Source organism: Rhynchophorus ferrugineus, unplaced genomic scaffold (assembly GCF_030347505.1).
Source record: "Rhynchophorus ferrugineus isolate W39M unplaced genomic scaffold, kcgeb_rfMv2 rfM8, whole genome shotgun sequence".
In the NCBI taxonomy this organism is placed as follows: domain Eukaryota; kingdom Metazoa; phylum Arthropoda; class Insecta; order Coleoptera; family Curculionidae; genus Rhynchophorus; species Rhynchophorus ferrugineus.
Genome location: NW_027472587.1, coordinates 12,722,187 through 12,741,668, shown reverse-complemented (window position 1 = coordinate 12,741,668; position 19,482 = coordinate 12,722,187). Strand labels below are relative to the sequence as shown.

At 29.8% G+C, this 19,482-nt stretch overlaps 1 protein-coding gene across 2 annotated transcripts in view; it reads left to right on the top strand.

Annotated features, from left to right (window-relative positions):
- loh (thrombospondin type 1 domain containing lonely heart) overlaps nucleotides 1-19,482 on the top strand; it is a 339,759-nt gene that overhangs the window by 153,811 nt on the left and 166,466 nt on the right. For both annotated transcript variants that reach the window (XM_076411574.1, XM_076411573.1), the window contains exon 4: nucleotides 11,206-11,296. In XM_076411574.1, coding sequence (XP_076267689.1) covers nucleotides 11,206-11,296 — 91 coding nt within the window. The remainder of the gene's footprint in view (nucleotides 1-11,205; nucleotides 11,297-19,482) is intronic.

The window sequence follows — 19,482 nt, the reverse complement described above, 5'->3', positions numbered from 1 at the left end:
ATGAGTTGTAGGAAAGACCAGCAATACTGAACGAGAGTACTAATTTTTTTCAATAAATACTTTGCATTAAAATCAAAAGCGATATCTGATCAAAATACGTGCAAGCGCCTAATAGTTAAAATATTTATAAATTTTTGATGCTGAAATAAAATTCAATAATTTACTGAAAACTTACTGATATAATACTAACTTACTTATTCAATAAACTTACTGAAAGAGATAAAATAGTGTTATGATTGATAAGTTATTAATTTTCTAGTATACTAACAACTTTTCGATTCATACAAACTTCATTAAAGACTTAACATTCTGAGCACGTTAAAAAACTTTTGACAGGTATATTGGCTGTTTGAAATAAGAGACCCTGGATATTTAAGTGGGTGTTTTATAGCCCATTATAACGATCGTGCCGTACACACAAAATTGAACGTTAAAAATAGATATTAATCCATGCCGCCGACTGCAGTTTTAAGAGCAACAATAAACAATCATCTCGCATTCGACATGGTAATGTGCGAATAACGAATGCGCATTTTCTTCTCGATATTCCTTCACCTCGACAATAGTCAACATTACGAGCTTTAGAACGGTTTTGAAACACACAAATAATGGAGGTTAGTCATCTAGAGCGGAATTCGCGATAATTAATTTTCATTAATTGAACTGTTTCATTTGTTATGACAAATGTAGTGGTAATTCAGTGAAAGCTTCGTCTTGATGTAGTATATAATGGAAATTCTATTGAAAATGAGTTCATTACTTGTGATCTATTTATTTTATCAGATATAATTTAAAGTAATAGCTTAAAGCTATTAAGTTGGTATTTTAAACAAATCTTGTTTTGGTTCTTGTCCATATATAATTCTTATGTTGGGGAAAAAGGTATTATGTTTTTGTTTCACCTCTTTCAACACAACTTTTTTATAACTTATTACCCTTATTATTTCTTATGATAACTAATATATACATGTCATGTAGAAAATCACTTTATTAAGAGGTTTCCTGTTTAAAATATCTTGTACACATATATATACTGTAGAGTAAGGTTTATTTAGTTAATCTAAAGTATATGTGTTCATTAATCATATAAGATGTCATTAAACGTTTTAGTCTACACACTTTACTATCTGTCACACATTTAGATGATTAGGAGGTTTGGAGGTTTTATTTACACTTTTTATGAGTTCTAGCGGGATCCATAATGGCATACAACACTTTGTTTTGGAACCGTTGTATGATGTCTATATTAGACTTGCTAGCAGTTCACCATGGTTGGATTCCATATAACAAAATAAGCTTAAGTGTTGATTCGTATAGCAATATGTTGTTATCTAGTGAGAGTTTCAGTGATGATAATCACTGGTGGTTTATATAATGTAAAAGTTATAAGGGCAGGTTTTATTTCATTCTCATTGATTCGCCATATTTTCAGTCATAACTGTATTTTATTCAGGTACTTTTATACAAAACTCAACAACTTTAAACTTCTTAAATGAATATCGTTACCTTTATGTCTGTAATATTCTATGGACGGTTTTAATATTCACTAAATAACTTTTTACAATAACAAATTACAAGAGATATACAACTTTAAAGCCTTCTATTTGAACTGCGATTATTTTCCCTAAGTTCTAAAACTTTGTCAGGAATTAGATGTAGTAATGAAGTTCCTGGAATATAAAAAATATATTTTGTGGTGGAACCAATTTAAATTCATAACAATAAATCATAGCTATCGAAGAGTTTGTACTATAGTGTTTATATGCTAAAAATACAACAAACCAATGCTTCAAGATCAATATGGCGATAAAATAGTCTGACCTTAAACATATATAACACCACTTTGACATGTTCGACCTATTTTCTATTCTTATAAATATCCTCTGAATCATACATTTCAAATAGTTATAGGTAATATCGCCTATTGAAATTAGCATTATTGTTACACATTCACTTTAGTTTTTGATACTCTACAAAGGGCTTCTTGTAGATTCTGTAACAGGTGTACAGATTCTAAATTCGTCCGGTCCATGCATTATTACTGCTTTCATTTTTTGTTTATACACACATCCGTTTCAGTAAAATACTTGTTGATAAGATAAAATGTTGACGAAAAAAGCTGCTTGCTGTATTATTCTATATACTCTATACTAATAAAATATTATATAATATACATTTTGCAGTCATTTTGCGTTAAATACTTATTAAAAGCTTCGTCCATTTGTATAATATATTAATATATCATAATTAAAATAGGTCTTATTGTAACCTAACTAAAGTCATTAATATTTGTCTTATAAAATATCTTTTTTTAAATTGTATTCAGAATTCTTTTATTTTTTATGAACTTCGCACTATATATACTTTTTAATATATTTGACATTTCATTCCTCAAGTCATACAATCACGCTTTTGTTCCTGCAGATAAGATATTTCTGTTGACATTATAAAACATATATGTTCTCGTAAACATTTTACACAGAGGGGATAGTAAAGGTCTGGCAAATAATATAAATATATATAAACATTTTATTATTATTATTATTATTTTATATATATATTTTAAAGTCTCCTTTTACCAACTATGGGTTTATCTGGACTGGGCCTAAAGTTTAACGTGCGCTCCGAACCACGGTCCTCAGCATTAAGCTTACCGACTGGCGAGTGACCAACTTTAGAAATCATCCCAGAAGACATCAGGTCTTACCCAGCCTGATTACTGGCGTAACTGGGATTATTTTCCTTGTCGGATCTTACACTCTTGCCTAGAACATTCACAAACATTAAACAATCACAAACATAAATTATTTTATTTTATTATTTTTAACTCAAAATACAAATGAATTATTTATTTTTGCAAAATTATTTCATTATCAAAGTAATTGTTTGAACAATATATTTTTTGCTGTCATTTTCTTTCAAATAATCGCAGGCTAATGAAATTTGCAGAAGTTATAAAGAATTTTACGCACGTTCGAATAATGTAATATTTATTATACAGTTTTTGCCCATTTGTATTAATTATTGATTTTAAAGCAATTTTCATCGATTTTATTTATTTGTTTTGCCTCAAAATAAATATATATTGAGAGTTTTATCTTTATCCGAGAGTCCATATTATATATATGTAAAATATATTGATGAATTTTGCAGGGTTTATAAAGAAGTTTATGCGGAACCGAATGGTAGAATAATAGTTCTTATACAAGCATTAGGTTTTAAATTCTACAAAGAGAAGTGTATATTCCGAAAATAGGTGGATTTGTGTTTTTGTCACAATATTTAAGAAACTATAGACTTTAAGGCAATTTAACATGGCTTTTCGTTTCTTTTACCCTAACATACATACATATAGTCTATTAAAAGATTTCCACATACGTCATCAAGATGTTTAATGTATTGATTGCCACAATTTGTAAATTCGTTAGATCAGTTTAGATCTATGGGGTGCAAATATGAGATTGCATTAAAACATCAAGCAAAGTTCTACGATTCATTACCAATGCTTATCGCTATGTAATCAACGAAGAGCTGCACGATGACCTCGAAATCAAATGGATTTACGATGCTACTCAAGGTTTTCCCTCAACATATGGAATAAGGGTATCAGTATCAAGTATAAATAACACCAATGTGGAAACAACACAGCTACTGGACAAAACGTGAGAATATTACATTCCTATATATGTATTTTCAAATAGCCAGTTTTTTTATCGTTTCAGATCTATTCAAAAAGATAATTTGGCTATGACCTTTTTTTGCTAGATCATATACTTTCCTCGGATTGTTTAATCTCGAAAGCAAATAAAAAAATTGTTCATATTACCACCTTTGAACTCTTGTATCAACTATTCGCGGCAGGTGACCGATTTTTCGATTCCGAACCTCTTCTCATTACAAGCCGCGTGAAAATTGGCGTAAATTTATTTTACCGCCGTCTGCCAGTGATTCTTCTTTCCTTTTCTGTTTGTTTTTTTCTCTGTTCCGCTTGGCCTTCTCCGATATCGCAGCGTAGACAGACTGTATAAGGGTCGTCGTTGTTTTTTTTCTCTTAAAAATTAATCGACCATCGTTAATCTTCGAGAATTAACGAGCTATAAAACGGTATTCGATCGGGGTGTGAAATGCTTTTCGTAAAACAATTTGTTCGGTGTCTTTGGATGATTACCTTAAAAGTTAATGTTTGTTTTTGTGGCTTATCATTGGTGGGCTGCGGACGTTAATAGACTCGGACCGTGAATTATGTTGCCACTAAAATCGGTATTTTTATTGTTCGCAACTAAAATCAAAAATTATGTAGATGACCGGGATGATTAATTCGCAGTAAATTTCATGAGCAAAGTATGAATTTAGAAGAAGAAGAAGAACCAGTTTGAAGTCAAATTTCAAGTAAACCTTTAGTCAACCACCTAGAGGTATCTTTATGTTTCCTTTTTCCTTTTTATAGGCCTATAAATTAGTGTTAAAGGTTTTTTTTTTGTTTTGAAGCTTATTCGCGAAAAGTCGGTACAGTTATTCAAAGTATTGTCTATCGATGGATAATCGAAAGAGCGATGTATCTTTTTAAATAATTCTTAACCGACTTCTAAAAAGGAGGAGGTTCTATGTTAAGCTGTAGAAGTAGTATATATATATATATATATATATATATATATATATATATATATATATATATATATATATATATATATATAATGTATGTTCCACGAATTCATTTTGTGATTGTTTTCAAAATTATTTTTTTATTCGAAAGAGTGCCCTCCAACCAAATCAGGACTTGTTGTGGGGAAGGGGGGATAATCGAAGGTAACCCTCAAATTTCAAAGGCACGTACAAAGTTTTCACAAGTTTTTATCTAAAATAATCAGATATTTGTGTATAATGTTATTTATATTATACCGCTATTATATTATTATATATAAATATTGTTTATATTATTCGCTGCCTCTATTGTGTAATGGTTAAAGCGTTTAGCTTCCAAACGGAGGTCGTGGGCTCGATTCCTGGCACAGAGAAGGCCATCATTTCCTATTTTATGCTTTCCAATTACGTTTCCAATTATTATTATTAACAATACGATTCAAAGTCCTATCCAATTTTCAGCTTTTTCCGCTTTTTACTCATGACAAAACGCCTCATGATAAAAAGTCTCTTGACTCCCATTCATACTCGTAATAATTCTGCATATTCTTCTTCCGTTTCACATATATTACGGATAACGATTTTAAATCTTTTGGACTGTCCAAAGCGCTCTCTGTCTTCATTATCAAAATAACCACTTTTAAATTGTCGAAACTTGTAATCACATGTTGAATTTGATGGAGCATGATCGTCATAATCTTAACACAGCATTCGATAACACTCAGTTGCCCTTTTTTTTAAATTAAAGTAAAAAAAATTGCGTAAAAATGCGATTTACTCGCTACAAATTCATATATTTTCAACACACTGATAATTTTTTTTGTTCATACTTCGACAAAATCATACTGAAAAAATATATATTGAAAAGGCAAGCCAGAAGCATAGTTAGTGAAAATACACGCTCTTGGAGACAAATTGTATAAAATGTGGAAAAAAAAATTAATACAAAACAAAGCTGAATGTATGTGTGCCATACGAGTCGAACCAAAAAATCTTCATTGATCGGAAACCGACTATGATGTGGGTTTGATACGATTGGAAGAAATCATACTATGAGCTCACATATGGCCAAACTCAAACCCAAGCAATATATTGACCACTAGACCAGGAATTGTGTTCCTTTAAGACAACCTCAATATTCCTGTCTATAATGAATTATTTTGCTTCTGAATCATTCGATATAAAAGATACATAAAAGGAAAATACAATGTCTCACTTTTTTGAAAATAAGTACAAGAAATGTTATTAGATGTGCCGCTTGTTTGATCTAAATCGAATCATTCTAAATATGTAAAACCTTTAATTTCATACAAAATGGTGTAATTATTATTACAGCACCTATGACATTGTCGATGTCAGTGTCCATGAAGATATCCGATAAATAGTGAACATTTGAACAACTCTGAAGTTTAATATCATTCTAGATATAAAATTCGAATCATGCTAAAACTATAGAATGCTTAGTTATGAACAAAAACGATAACGTAAAACAAATCACACAAAAATAAATTTTCAAAAAAGTACCCCATAATTTTATAATGAAATATTTACCAGTAATAAAAGTCTTATTTAGTAAAAATAGCGGTAATAGTGATTTCTATGAAAAAGATGAGAGTTTACCATTCCATCCTATCTCCACTACTAATAACATGTAGGTCATAAATAATTTTACTGCCTATAATAAGGCAAAAATGATTGACGTTGTTTATTTTTATTTACGTTTAAAGAATTACAACTGTTTTATAGCCAAATACATTAAATCTACATATCACACATAGAAAATTGTTTATATAGGTCATTGTCAATTTATTTAAATTTTTTAAATAGATCTGATTCAACGGTCTGGCTGTTTAGAAAACACATACATAGGAATATAATAATTTTACTGGCAAATGATGAGAAAAAGTTAATATTGATTATGCGAACATCGTTGGACATTTACTATTTCCTTCAAAAACTATCGATATTTGAAAATCAAAAAGGAATTATTTTGATAGATTTTACCTGTTGCTATTCTTGTAAGATCTTAAAAAAAAGAAAATTATTTAGTATGACGGTGTTAGAGTCACAAATTAAGCTGCCATTTAATAAATACCTCATTTTTATATTATGAACTAATTAATCTTGTTTAAATATATTGCTATACATATAAGGAGCCGAAATGTTTCCCTTTTTTATTTTGTTATACATTTATTATGGAAATGAGAATCAATTCAGTCTTCTCACTCGACGTACCGTAATATATTCACCAGTACGACGACTTTCTTAAGTTACATGCAGCTAAACAACATCAAAAGCGTGAAGACGTAATCGATGCATGTAGTTTGTTTTATTTACTTGATTGGTTTGACATTGTTGTTTTGGAAATGGCTGGCTAAAACATTAATCTTACAGAGACAAGGAGAGAGTTTCTGTTCTACGTTGTTAAACAATGATTGAAGTCAAACATATTATCAATCACAAGAATTAGCATTATTTAATTAAATATTAAGTATTCTAATTATTGTATTGTACAACTTTCATTTATTAATCAGTCATTAAAATATATTATTATATCAATTAATTGATTGTTTATATTTAAATGTTCATTTAATTTTTTTTTTAGTTATTATACTATAGTATATATTATACTATAGTTATCCAATAATAATATATACGTTCTGCGCTCTTTCAGAATTGTTACATTTAGTCTGTAGTTTGTTTGATCACTGTAGACTCAATCTGGAGCATACGGTGATCATCGTTCTCTAATAATAGAGTAAAGAAAATAAAATTTATCAATATAAGATTACAAATATATATGATATATAACATTAAAATCTGTAACAAATGTTTATATATTGCGAACTATCTATACATGCGAACTATCTAAAGAACTAACACTTTTTTAAGTGGTATTTAATTCAATCTAGTTTTCATTACTACATCACTGCTGCAACTAACTGCAACGACTTCAGACCATCAAATAAAAGTATATATGATTTTTATTTACTTTTTTGTTATAACCTTAAACATGGAATATTACCTGAAGTAATACATATTAATTAAAACAAATACGACTACAAATAGGAGCTTACAATATTGACAATATCAAAATTATACTAAAATAATTATCTATAATCATTAAATGAACTATTCATTTTCCAAAACATAAGTCTATGAAGTAAATAACTAAAATAATTGATAAAAGATGCTAAGAATAAACTGTCACATAGTTACTTATTTTATTGTATTAATCATTAAACATCCTTATATTGACCAGCTGCTTAAAATATTGAGTAAACATTATTAGTTACAGCACTGCTACGAAATACATTTACAAATGAAACCTGAAAGAGATTAGAAGATAATACCAATAAAATATAAAGGCAAATCTTAATAAACCCTCTCCAGAATGTCTACAGAGCCTAACGTATAATCTACTGTATCGAAAATAGAGCCTAAAATATTTGTTTATAACAGATCAATTGAAAAGTCCCCGGCCTAACACATAAATGGCGCTACTAGAATTATATCCATATGTTTTTTAGTTAGTCCTAACCCTCAAAAGATGCGTGTATAAATTTGACAGCTGTCGGATCATTAGTTTGTGAATTATAGCAATTTTTGTTATTGTGAAAAAATTTATAAAAATGAATTTCGCGTGTTGATAAAATATTGCTTTTTAAAGGGAAAAAATAGAGTCGAAGCAAAAAACTTGGCTTGATGCCGAATTTCCGGACACTGCCCCAGGAAAATCGACCATCAAGGATTGGTATGCTAAGTTTAGACGTGGTGAAATGAGCAGTGGACGCCCAAAATAGGTTATTAACCGTTGGACCGTAAATTGAAATTGAATGAAATAGCAGACGCTCTAAAGATATCAAACTGAACGTGTATATCATATTATTCACGAATATTTGGGTGTGAGAAAGCTCTATGCAAATTGGGTGCTGCGCGAGCTCACTTTTGACCAAAACCAACAACGAGTGGCTGATTCGGAGCAGTGTTAGAAGATGATCAAGCATAATAAACCCGAGTTTTTGCGTCGTTATGTGACAATGGATGAAACATGGCTCCATCTTTTCACTTCGAATTCCAACCGGCAGTCATCCGAGTAGACTGTACACGGTGAACCTGCTCCAAAACGTGGGAAAACGCAACAGTCGGCTGACAAGGTTTTGGCGCCTGTATTTTGGGATGCGCATGGAATAATTTTCATTGACTACCTTCAAAAAGGAAGGACCATCAACTGCGACTATTACATAGCGTTATAGGACCGTTTGAAGGACGAAATCGCCGAAAAACGGCTGCACTTGAAGAAAAAGAATTTCCTGCTTCACCAAGACAATTCACCGTGTCAAAAATCCATGAATTGGGCTTCGAATTGCTTCCTCGTCCACCGTATTCTTCAGATCTGGCCTCCAGCAACTATTTCCTGTTCTCAGATCTCAAAAGAATGCACGCTGGGAAGATATGTTTGTGGAATGAAGAGATGATCGCCGAAACTGAGGCCTATTTTGAGGAAAAGGACAAATGGTACTACAAAAATGGTATCGAAAAGTTGGAGGGTCGCTATAATCACTGTATCACCCTTGAAGGGAATTAAGTTGAATAAAAAAAACTAATTTTGCCAACAATTATATTTTACTATGGTAGGCCGGGGACTTTTCAATTGACCTGTTATATTATATTTCACCGATCTGACGGTTATACCTGGTTATTTCGGCGTATTTCAATTTATTGAAATTTACTTATTTGTAGGGCATATTACATAAACATTTTAGGTCTAAAAATTTTTTCTGCGTATCATCAGAAAAGGAGGCAAAATTTTTGTTAATTCGATTAATATATAAAAGATTAAAAAATTTAGATAATATCACCAACATGGTTTGGTTTACAAACTATAGAGGAGAACTGTAGTGAATTTTAAACAATTTAAGACATATTTACTTTACTTTTCCAATCCAATACAGGATTTCCGCCAGTTGTCATTCCCGTAATGTTATTGGTATAGGCGATGTAATAGCGTGTGCGACCATGACAGCGGTGATTTATACATTCGACTCCAGCTCGCAGATTATAAGGAACTTGCCCCCTGGTGCAACTTTACTTAATTACGTTGATTGCCGTGGTTTATTGGGGGTAGAGCAAGGTCAAAGCGTACGGAATTAGGAGTATCGTAATCCGAAACAAACAGGTTAATACATTACAGATGCCCAGCGGGTGGATCGACGTACTCGCTTGATAAAGACAAAGGGCATCTTTACTTATATTTTTTCAGTTTTAAATTATCAGCCTAAGAAAAACGTAGCTTTGCACGATCTTTGCTGTTATTGGGTTGGCAGGCTTTTAGAGAAAGTACCCACAAATGCTCGGCCTTATTGATTCTTGTAACATTTCTTCCAGCTGATCTGGGCGATTTCATTTTCTATAACTAATTGATATACCAGCTGCCATTAAGTTATTACCAAAGTATGTGCCAGTCATTCAATTGATGTGGCATCCATCTTCCCATCTTTGGGATTTTCTTCATTGCTTGAAATCACTCGCTAGTCATTTCTTCATCCAATAACTGTTGCAGTTTCGCATCATTAAAATTCTTTTGTCTACCAGAACTTTCTTTGCCTCGCACACCGAAATTACAACTTTTGAAATTTTGTAACCACGCCTCATATGTTTTTAAGGTTAGATTATGCTCACCATAAAATTATACCAGCAAACGATGACTTTCAGCGGCTTTTTTCTTTCCATTAAATAAGAAAAGTAATGTGTGCAATGTGTGTTATGCAAATGCACGTTTTCAGACACTTAACTTAACACAGGAAACTTAACATATTCAAAGAGGTATAAATTTATGACGGTGTTACTTTCACAAAATATAATATGTATAGCCTTGAAACTTGATGACAGAAGAATAAAATGACATATATGTCAAATCATAACATTGAATGCTTAAACCTAGCGGCATCTGTTATAAAAATGGTAATTACTTTCTGGTACATTTGGTAGTATTAATATATTAAGTTTTAAACAATAAGTATAATGGTATAACCATTTAATTAATATAAAATAATTATTATAATAATAATTAATATAATTTAATTTGCTTAATATAAGTCTTAAAAATATGCCTTTTTGATATTTTTAATGATATTTTCAATAAAAACCGCAGCAACTTAATATTTAACAGGAAAAATGCTTACCTCTCTAACGAATTTTAGGACAAGATGCAGCTTCCATTATCTCATTACTGTTCGAAATAACTGATTAGAGATACAGTGTTGTTCTGGCAGGCATCGGTATTTGTAATCAGAGTAATAATGACGTTTAAACAACGTTTGGCGATTTATAATCTCTAGTTTTTATAACTAATATTTTGAAGAATTTTGCAGAAATTTGACAACCGATCGACTTTTGCAGGTTGATTTCTTTACGTGTTCAAATGTATCAGGCAGCACTGTATCTCTTCTAAACTAGAATAAAATGTGAAAGAAAATATCGTCTGATTCTAAAACGAATTAATTACTTTGTATATACTATATATTTCTGATTTACCTATTCACATTTATTTTTGTATTTCAGATTCATGAAGTCACGACGTAGAAGGCAATACGCATTACTATCAACTGGATGTATTGGCTTGTACAAGAGGATTCATTTATGTAATACTCAGGTATGTTATTCTTTTAATTTATTAGCATATGGTTAAAAATCTATGATTTATTTAAAGGCCTAAAAACTATAAATTAAAAATTAACAATTTACAAAAAAAAAACAATTACAGACAGCGATCTAATATTGGGTAATATTTGGTCTGAATATTGGTTTTAACTAAATATGTATGCATTATAATTTGTTTGGTTCTTTATAAAAATAATTATATTGTATTAAAAATGTAAGTGAAAATATGCTGCAAATATATATACAAAACTATAATATTTTAAAGTAGTTTTATATTTATGAGCCGGTTTGGTGGCGCAGTGGTAAAGGCGACAGGACGTTCCTCCTACTGTTGCGATAGTCGCGAGTTTGAATTCTGTTGAGGCATGGTCGTGAATTTATGTTTGCGATTGTTCTAGGCAAGAATGTAAAGTTTTTTGTGGGACAGAGACGCCAAAAACCATTACCAGGTTAAAGATTGGCCAAAAAAAATGACTTTATTAGTTGTAAATCAACCTTAAGTACGAACCTCTCATTCCATAAGCAAATGTGATTCCTCCACACTTACATGGTTTGATGAAAACAACTTGGTTTAATGAAAACATTTTGTCAAAGCCATGGATAAAAATGAGTTTGATCTAAATTAAGTGATGCTAAATTACTAGAAGGCATTTTTGTTGGCCTATAAATAAGATAACTTATAGGGTACAATTGATTCGATGGTTAACGGCTCTACACAGAGTCATTCATGGATCTTTAGGTAAGCTTAGAGCTGAAAATGCTGAGTTGTCAGTGAATGACTTGTGACAAAAATTTTAAACGATGGGGTGCAGAATGTTTAAAATCATCTTTGAAAGGTGAGCGAACAAGTGAATGTCTTTACCAGGATATAAAACAATTACAAGAGCGTTATCGAGGAAGATGGAATGCGAAAGTGATAGCAGATTACTGCTGGTTTACAATAAATGAGGATTCTATTGTTCACAAGAGGACGAGTTAATATTTCATCATTTTCATTCAGAATATATGGCTAATTTTTTCTGTAGGTCACTTAAACTTGACCTATTTTCATTCGTTGTCTATTTGTAAATATATATTACTATTATTATTTCTATAAAATTAATAATATAAATTAATATGATTTAAAATTTTCATACTGTACTTTAATTTCTCATAACTTTAACATGGTACGCGTTACATAAAATCCGTTTAATTTTTTGTGTTTAGCAGGTACAATTTAACAATTAAAAACCGTTTTATTTATTATTATTGAAAAAAATTGTCACACAGGGTTATTACTAATCGGTTAAAATTATATAAGTTTGACGCGAGATCGTATCTATATTACAACATAGAACCCCTATCTCTTTTATACATCAACGACTTAAATGAGCCGCAAGAGTAACATTTAACTAAGTCGTCCACTAAGTACGAGTCCTATACGTACGGCCAAGTCTCAAGCATTAATACTCCACACGCTAATTTACATGAAGAAATAGAGAAGTAATTAGCCGTATTTCGTATGTCCGAGCACGAGACTTCCAGATAAGCTGCCACCTACGTGGGTTTGTGCCTAATTATTTATGGTGTTACGTTGAAGATTTGTTTGGTAATTGTTCTTGAATATTAAGTTGCTCGACGCGCAGAATATACTCTCTTGCTTTTTGACGTACGAAGTCGTTCATTAAGAGTTGCGGTAACGGAGAGTGGTGTTTATTTTACGCTTCCATGTCTGTGTTACAACATTTTCTGCAAATTATTTTAGATTGGTGTGTATGATGAATTAAAATATTTTATGGCTAGTCATGTGCAGTTTTTTTTAGGATGTCAGTTCGTTTGCGTTATCTTATTATGCATTTCACACTTGTATCAGCAGTAAATGAGTAAATTTGTTTAGTTCTACGTCTTCATAGACTTGTCTACCCATAAGCACCTTCTCCATGATTTACTTTTATATAACCATAAATACATTTTTTTATTAATTGCATCTTACATTAGATGTATATGCCAATGTAAAATAAAACTAAACTACTTCAGTTAAAGTTAAGAATACACTTATACATTAAACAAGTCCGTGTGGTTTGGTTTGCTTCAATCTTCTCATTTCTTGCGTGTTGTCTAGTAGCTGTATTGCTTCCACGTTGCTGTTATTTAGCAACCTTATTTCATGTTTTATGGTGAAGTCTTGGATCACTTCATATATCCATTTGATTCCGAGCTTTATCGAGCAGCCCTCCGTTATTTACGTAGCGATAAGCATTGGCAATTAATCGTAGAGCTTTGTTTTAGGTGCGTTGGATTACTAGTTGGTTTGATGATTTAGCGCAACCCGATATTTGTACCCCATATGTCCAAATTGGCTTTATGATCGACTGATAAACCAATATCCTTGATTTTGGGATAGTTGCTTGACTGTGGTTCTAGTTTGCTGTACTTTTTGTCTAACATAAATACAGTGACAAAATATATATACAAAATTGCTTATAAAAATATTTTTATTAACGGTTTTACAAAATTGTTTTCAAGACATTCATGCATTTAGTTTAAAGTAGGATTTGTTTTTCTCATTACTAACAAGTTTGGACAGTATTTGAATTACTTATAGTTAAAACACTTAATTAAAATATAAATACATATTTGGTATTTGTAATACAATGACATGTTAAAATTTTAATTGGTTATTGGTATTTTAATTACCCTTTGATGGTATTTCAAATTATGTATGAACATAAATAGTTCTTGGGCATCGCTTAATATATCTCTATCTTACAAGATGGAACTCTAGGTGAATAAAATTAAAAGTAAATAAATAATCCCTAAGAAAATGTGCATTTTACATTTTAGGCAATAATTGTGACTGTGGCAAACTTCTTCCTAGTTTAATGTCTGTAAGAACCAGATTATATCGACTGCAGAATTGCGATTTGAGGCATTTTACTGTTATTGGAGTATAACTAAAAGAGAGTTTAGAAGGAAGGTTTACAGAATTTTATTGAAGGGTTACCAGAAACAAATAGAGCCATATTAGACTCATGCTACCACCTTTGTTGCAAAATACATTAATTGATAACACATGAATTAACAGGAGTAACACTACTAGTGAAGATGATTATTTTATTCTTTTTTTGCAAACAGGGACCGTGATTCACCACAAACATCAAAAATGGAGCTAGAGATCGTTAGTTTTTTAAACAACAAAATGATGAAAAAATTTTTTTTAACGATATTTACCTGAATTTGTATATTTTATTTCAAAACATTATATTTGCGAATATAATAAAGCATCAGAATTATTATAGATCTTATCATATACAACCATCTTCATAACTATATGCCAAGTTAATTTTATCCATAAAAGTCACCGCATTTATTATAACCCCTAAGAAATTTTTACAGTCCTTGCGCTTAGGTGTTGGTTTCAATATATGATCACGGGAAAGGTACAAAACATCTAACGTAACTATCTTTTCAGTTGTAATGCTAATATCAAAAATAAATAATATTGATGTTATCTTAGAAGCTCATCTTTCTTCGCATGCCTACTCTACAGTCGTTTTTTATTATTGTGCCTTATGTAGGCGTTTATATTAAGATGTTTCGTAATATGATTTATTTACTCTTTCATATAAAAAATGTCTTTATTAAAACGACTTATTATTCTTATTAAAATCATGATTTCAAAAAGATTTAATGTTGTGTATAACTAAAAAAGCATCGACAAAAATATATTTTTAAACCAATCTTATTAGTATTTTTTGTGAAATCATTTTTATTTTTTATTTTACATACTTAAAATTGTATATGTATATATATATATATATATATATATATATATATATATATATATATATATATATATATATATATATATATATATATATATATAGATAGATATATAAAATCTGTACAATTTTCATCCAAATATTTAACACCATCTATATTTAGGCAAGAACAATTTTAGCAATTTTACTTTAGTTTAGTGAAGAGAAATCTTTATAAGATCCACTAAAGATTTATGAAAAAGGTTAGTTATCAAATGGTGTTGTCTGTTTCTTACTGTCCGTTGATTTTTGGATTAGTACTGCTGTGTTGTCCTGCTCTCATATAAAAATTGGAAGCTATATAACTCCCTTTTGTTAGCAAATGAGTGTGGAAACTACTTTTAAATATCTATTCATGGGCTATATAGTTAATTTTCTATAACATTTTATTAATATTTTCTTAACTTTCTATCATTTGTTCCAAATGCCAGCTTTCATATAAGACTTCCTGTTAGGAATTGAAAGAAATTAAAGTAGGTGTATCGTAATGTAGTGTGTTGGTACCAGTGATATTCCTGATATAAATTCTACTATAATTATTGCAGGTAAAGAACAAGATGCACCAGCAATGAACTTGTGGTACTTTAGGAATAGTGGTCTCTATCGTGATTTGGAAATGGGTACTATTAACCAAACCTTAAAAACTTTTCCAATCCAGAGTCATGAATAAAGACTTTTTCAACATTTAATTGTTGGGGCAACTTTTTGAGCTAATGTATTGTGTTACTAGTATGTGTGTGTGTTACTTCAAGATATTTTAATATGCAAATATTTAGTTTTTTAGTAATTTAGGACAGCATAAAATTACCGATTTTGTAAACATTGTTATTAAAATGCGAATGATAGGATTTTTTATCATATTTTTTTAGAATTAAAATCCTTCATCTGTATCAGCACGTAAAGTAATGACAACATTGGTTCAAATTCAACAACATCGGTTCAAGTTCGTTGACAAAGTTCACCCGAGAATTTTTATTTCTTTCTACATGTTAATTAGAGGACAATATATTATCAAACATCATTGAGGATCATTAAACGTTTTGTACCTTAAGTAAATGGTTACCTTAACCCTCCAATATCAGGTACTAAAACCCACACGACTATATTCTCTCGAGTTCTTAAAATGTTTATAATGCCCTTTTATGCTGGGAGAAATCATTTAACCCAATTTGGTCTAAAACATAAAAGTATAGAGGCAATGGTCATCTTATCAATAACCGACCGTTTTTATGAATCTTTTTGTCGGTCTGGACGCATTAATTTTACGTCTAAAAAGGAATATTTTAATTAAAGCTTAAGATTCATCTGACGTCTTATTCCAACTTACGGTTTTAATAGGTGTTCAACAGTTTAATGACGATTATTTAGTTTTAATTATCCACGTAATTTTAATTTTGTTAGTATTGATTTTTAAATTACTTTGAATATAATATACTACTATAAAATGGAATTAAGGAATTATTTTTCGTTAACTTAGTTTCAACAGATAATCGTCCTTGGACAAAATTTATTCATGCCAACTATTGCTGTTGGATCTGATTTCTGGAAGGATATTTTATGCCTCCTATTTATTTTTATTTTTCACTAGATTCAAAACAATACCTTTGTTGTGGAACTCTGACAAAGCTATATCAGGCAAATAAGCTTATTGCGAAGTTATGAGTTTTATTGTTCACGACTGTAATAGCTGTATTACAAGTTCTGGTACTATTCTTCAAATATGGGAATTTTTTTTTATAACATCTTTATTAGATACGCTTATTACAATCTTAATTATTATTATTACAATTAATTTATTACTACTTTTCCTATGTGCTTGGATTAATTAACAAGCAAGACGAGTACGAGAAAATACATCAGTATGTATTCCTCAATTATAAAATTATAATTATTTATTAATTATTAACTTATAGCTATAGTTTACACTAATAATACACACTAAATGTTCACACAAGTTCCTATCGTTTTGTTCGTTTCAGTCTCCTGACATCCTGTGCGCTGTCCAGCAGTTGTATTGCTTCCACGTTAGAATGATTTAGTAATCTTCTTTCGTGTTTCAAGGCGAAATCCTGCACAACTTCGCAAATCCATTTGATTTCCAGGTCATTGTGCAGTTCTTCATTGGTTACATAGCGATAGGCATTGGTAATCAATCGAAGAATCTTGTTTTGACAGCGCTGTATGACTAACTGATTTGAATATTTAGTGCAACCCCATATTTGCACCCTATAGGTACAAATTGGCTTTATAATTGTATTATAGATCAACCTCTTTGATTTTAGATCAAGTTGGGAGTATCATCCGACTAACCAGTATAGTTGTTTTATTTTGGTTCTAATGTGTTTTGCTTTTTGTCTAACGTGATGCTAAATATGGGAATGAAATAGAAAATTAATAAGATAATAAAATTTTTATGATAATGTACGAAAACGACACAGTTCATTTTTTGCTAAATTAGAAAAAAATATAAGATAAAATATAAATAAAATAGATAGATAATAAAATAGATAATATAATATAAAATATAATAAGACCGGATATCTTCTGGCATGATTTCTATGCTGATGACCATATTTTGGAACCCACGTTAAACAGTAGGTCCAGTCCGGATAAGCCCTCGTTAGTAAAAGGGGGCTTGTATGTAATAAGGATAATTATAAAGCTCCTTATAAGGAGCTTTATATATATATATATATATATTTATATATATATATATATATATATATATATATTTTCAAAACTGCCTGATTTGAAGATGATATGATGAGCACTCAATATATAATATGCAATATGATTACATCTAATAAAACTAATTATTGCAATAAGTTTACAGTTGTGATCAGTTGACTGGAAAATGTTCAAAAAACACAGAAAAATCTTTAAAAAAAAAAGAAAAACAGAAAAGCAGTCTTATTATTTCATTTGTTGTGATGAAATTTATATTATATTTACTTTATATATATTCTCTATTATATTTTTATTATGGACTAAAGATCCTTATAAGGAGCTTTATATATATATATATATATATATATATATATATATATATATATATATATATATATATATATATATATATAAAGAAATAATCAAATAATAACAAAAATATATAAAATCTTTTCAAAACTGCCTGATTTGCAGATGCTATGATGAGCACTCAATATATAATATGCAATATGATTACATCTAATAAAACTAATTATTGCAATAAGTTTATAGTTGTGTTCAGTTGACTGGAAAATGTTCAAAAAACACAGAAAAATCTTTAAAAAAAAAGAAAAACAGAAAAGCAGTCTTATTATTTCATTTGTTGTGATGAAATTTATATTATATTTACTTTATATATATTCTCTATTATATTTTTATTATGGACTAAAGATCCTTATAAGGAGCTTTATATATATATATATATATATATATATATATATATATATATATATATATATATATATATATAAAGAAATAATCAAATAATAACAAAAATATATAAAATCTTTTCAAAACTGCCTGATTTGCAGATGATATGATGAGCACTCAATATATAATATGCAATATGATTACATCTAATAAAACTACTTGAAATTGAAATAAAAAACATATTTGGTAGATGTTGTAGTTGTACTGTACGTCAATTTCAAGTTAAGTTTCTTGTCAGTTATCATTGTCGCTACTAAACAGTTATTTTCATGAAACGTATGTATATTAGAACGAAAATTGTTACTAGTTTTGGCAACAACTTTTGTGAATGGATCGCTACTAAAAGAGAGCTTTTAACCGTTACCTGAAATAAATGAAGCCAAATTGCTAAGAGTTTAGCTCGCCAACAAGCTTTTTAAAAAAGTTTATAAATAATAAGAAAAAGCATAATGAAAACAAATTTATGTGTCCGCTTTACGTACCCAACATAGATTAACAAAATTCGAGAATAACAAGAATCGACAGTTTTATTTGCTTGCAAGATATTTAGATTTTCGAAATTTTCATTTAATGTTTCACGAAGAAAAAGAAAAAAAGAAAAATTATTCTTGCTTAAGGACTGTTATTAATTGATAAGTTTCAGGACATCTAGTATATCTATCATTAGGTCAGAGATAATTCAAGGGTTGATAAGAATTTTCTAAAAAAATTTATTAGTAAATGCATTTCTTAACAAAGCACTACTCGAATATTGCCGATAATAAATACCGTAATTTTTGAATCAAGAGTTAATATGAATGCTCTATAGAATATTAACAGTTAGTTAGTTCCCACGCGGGACATAAGACAAACTAGAAAGCAATAGATAAATGAAAGTCGTAGAAGACAAACTAAACATGAGCTATCTGCACGAGTGAAATTGAAGAATGAAATAAATAACCAAAGACCGATGCAATTTTAT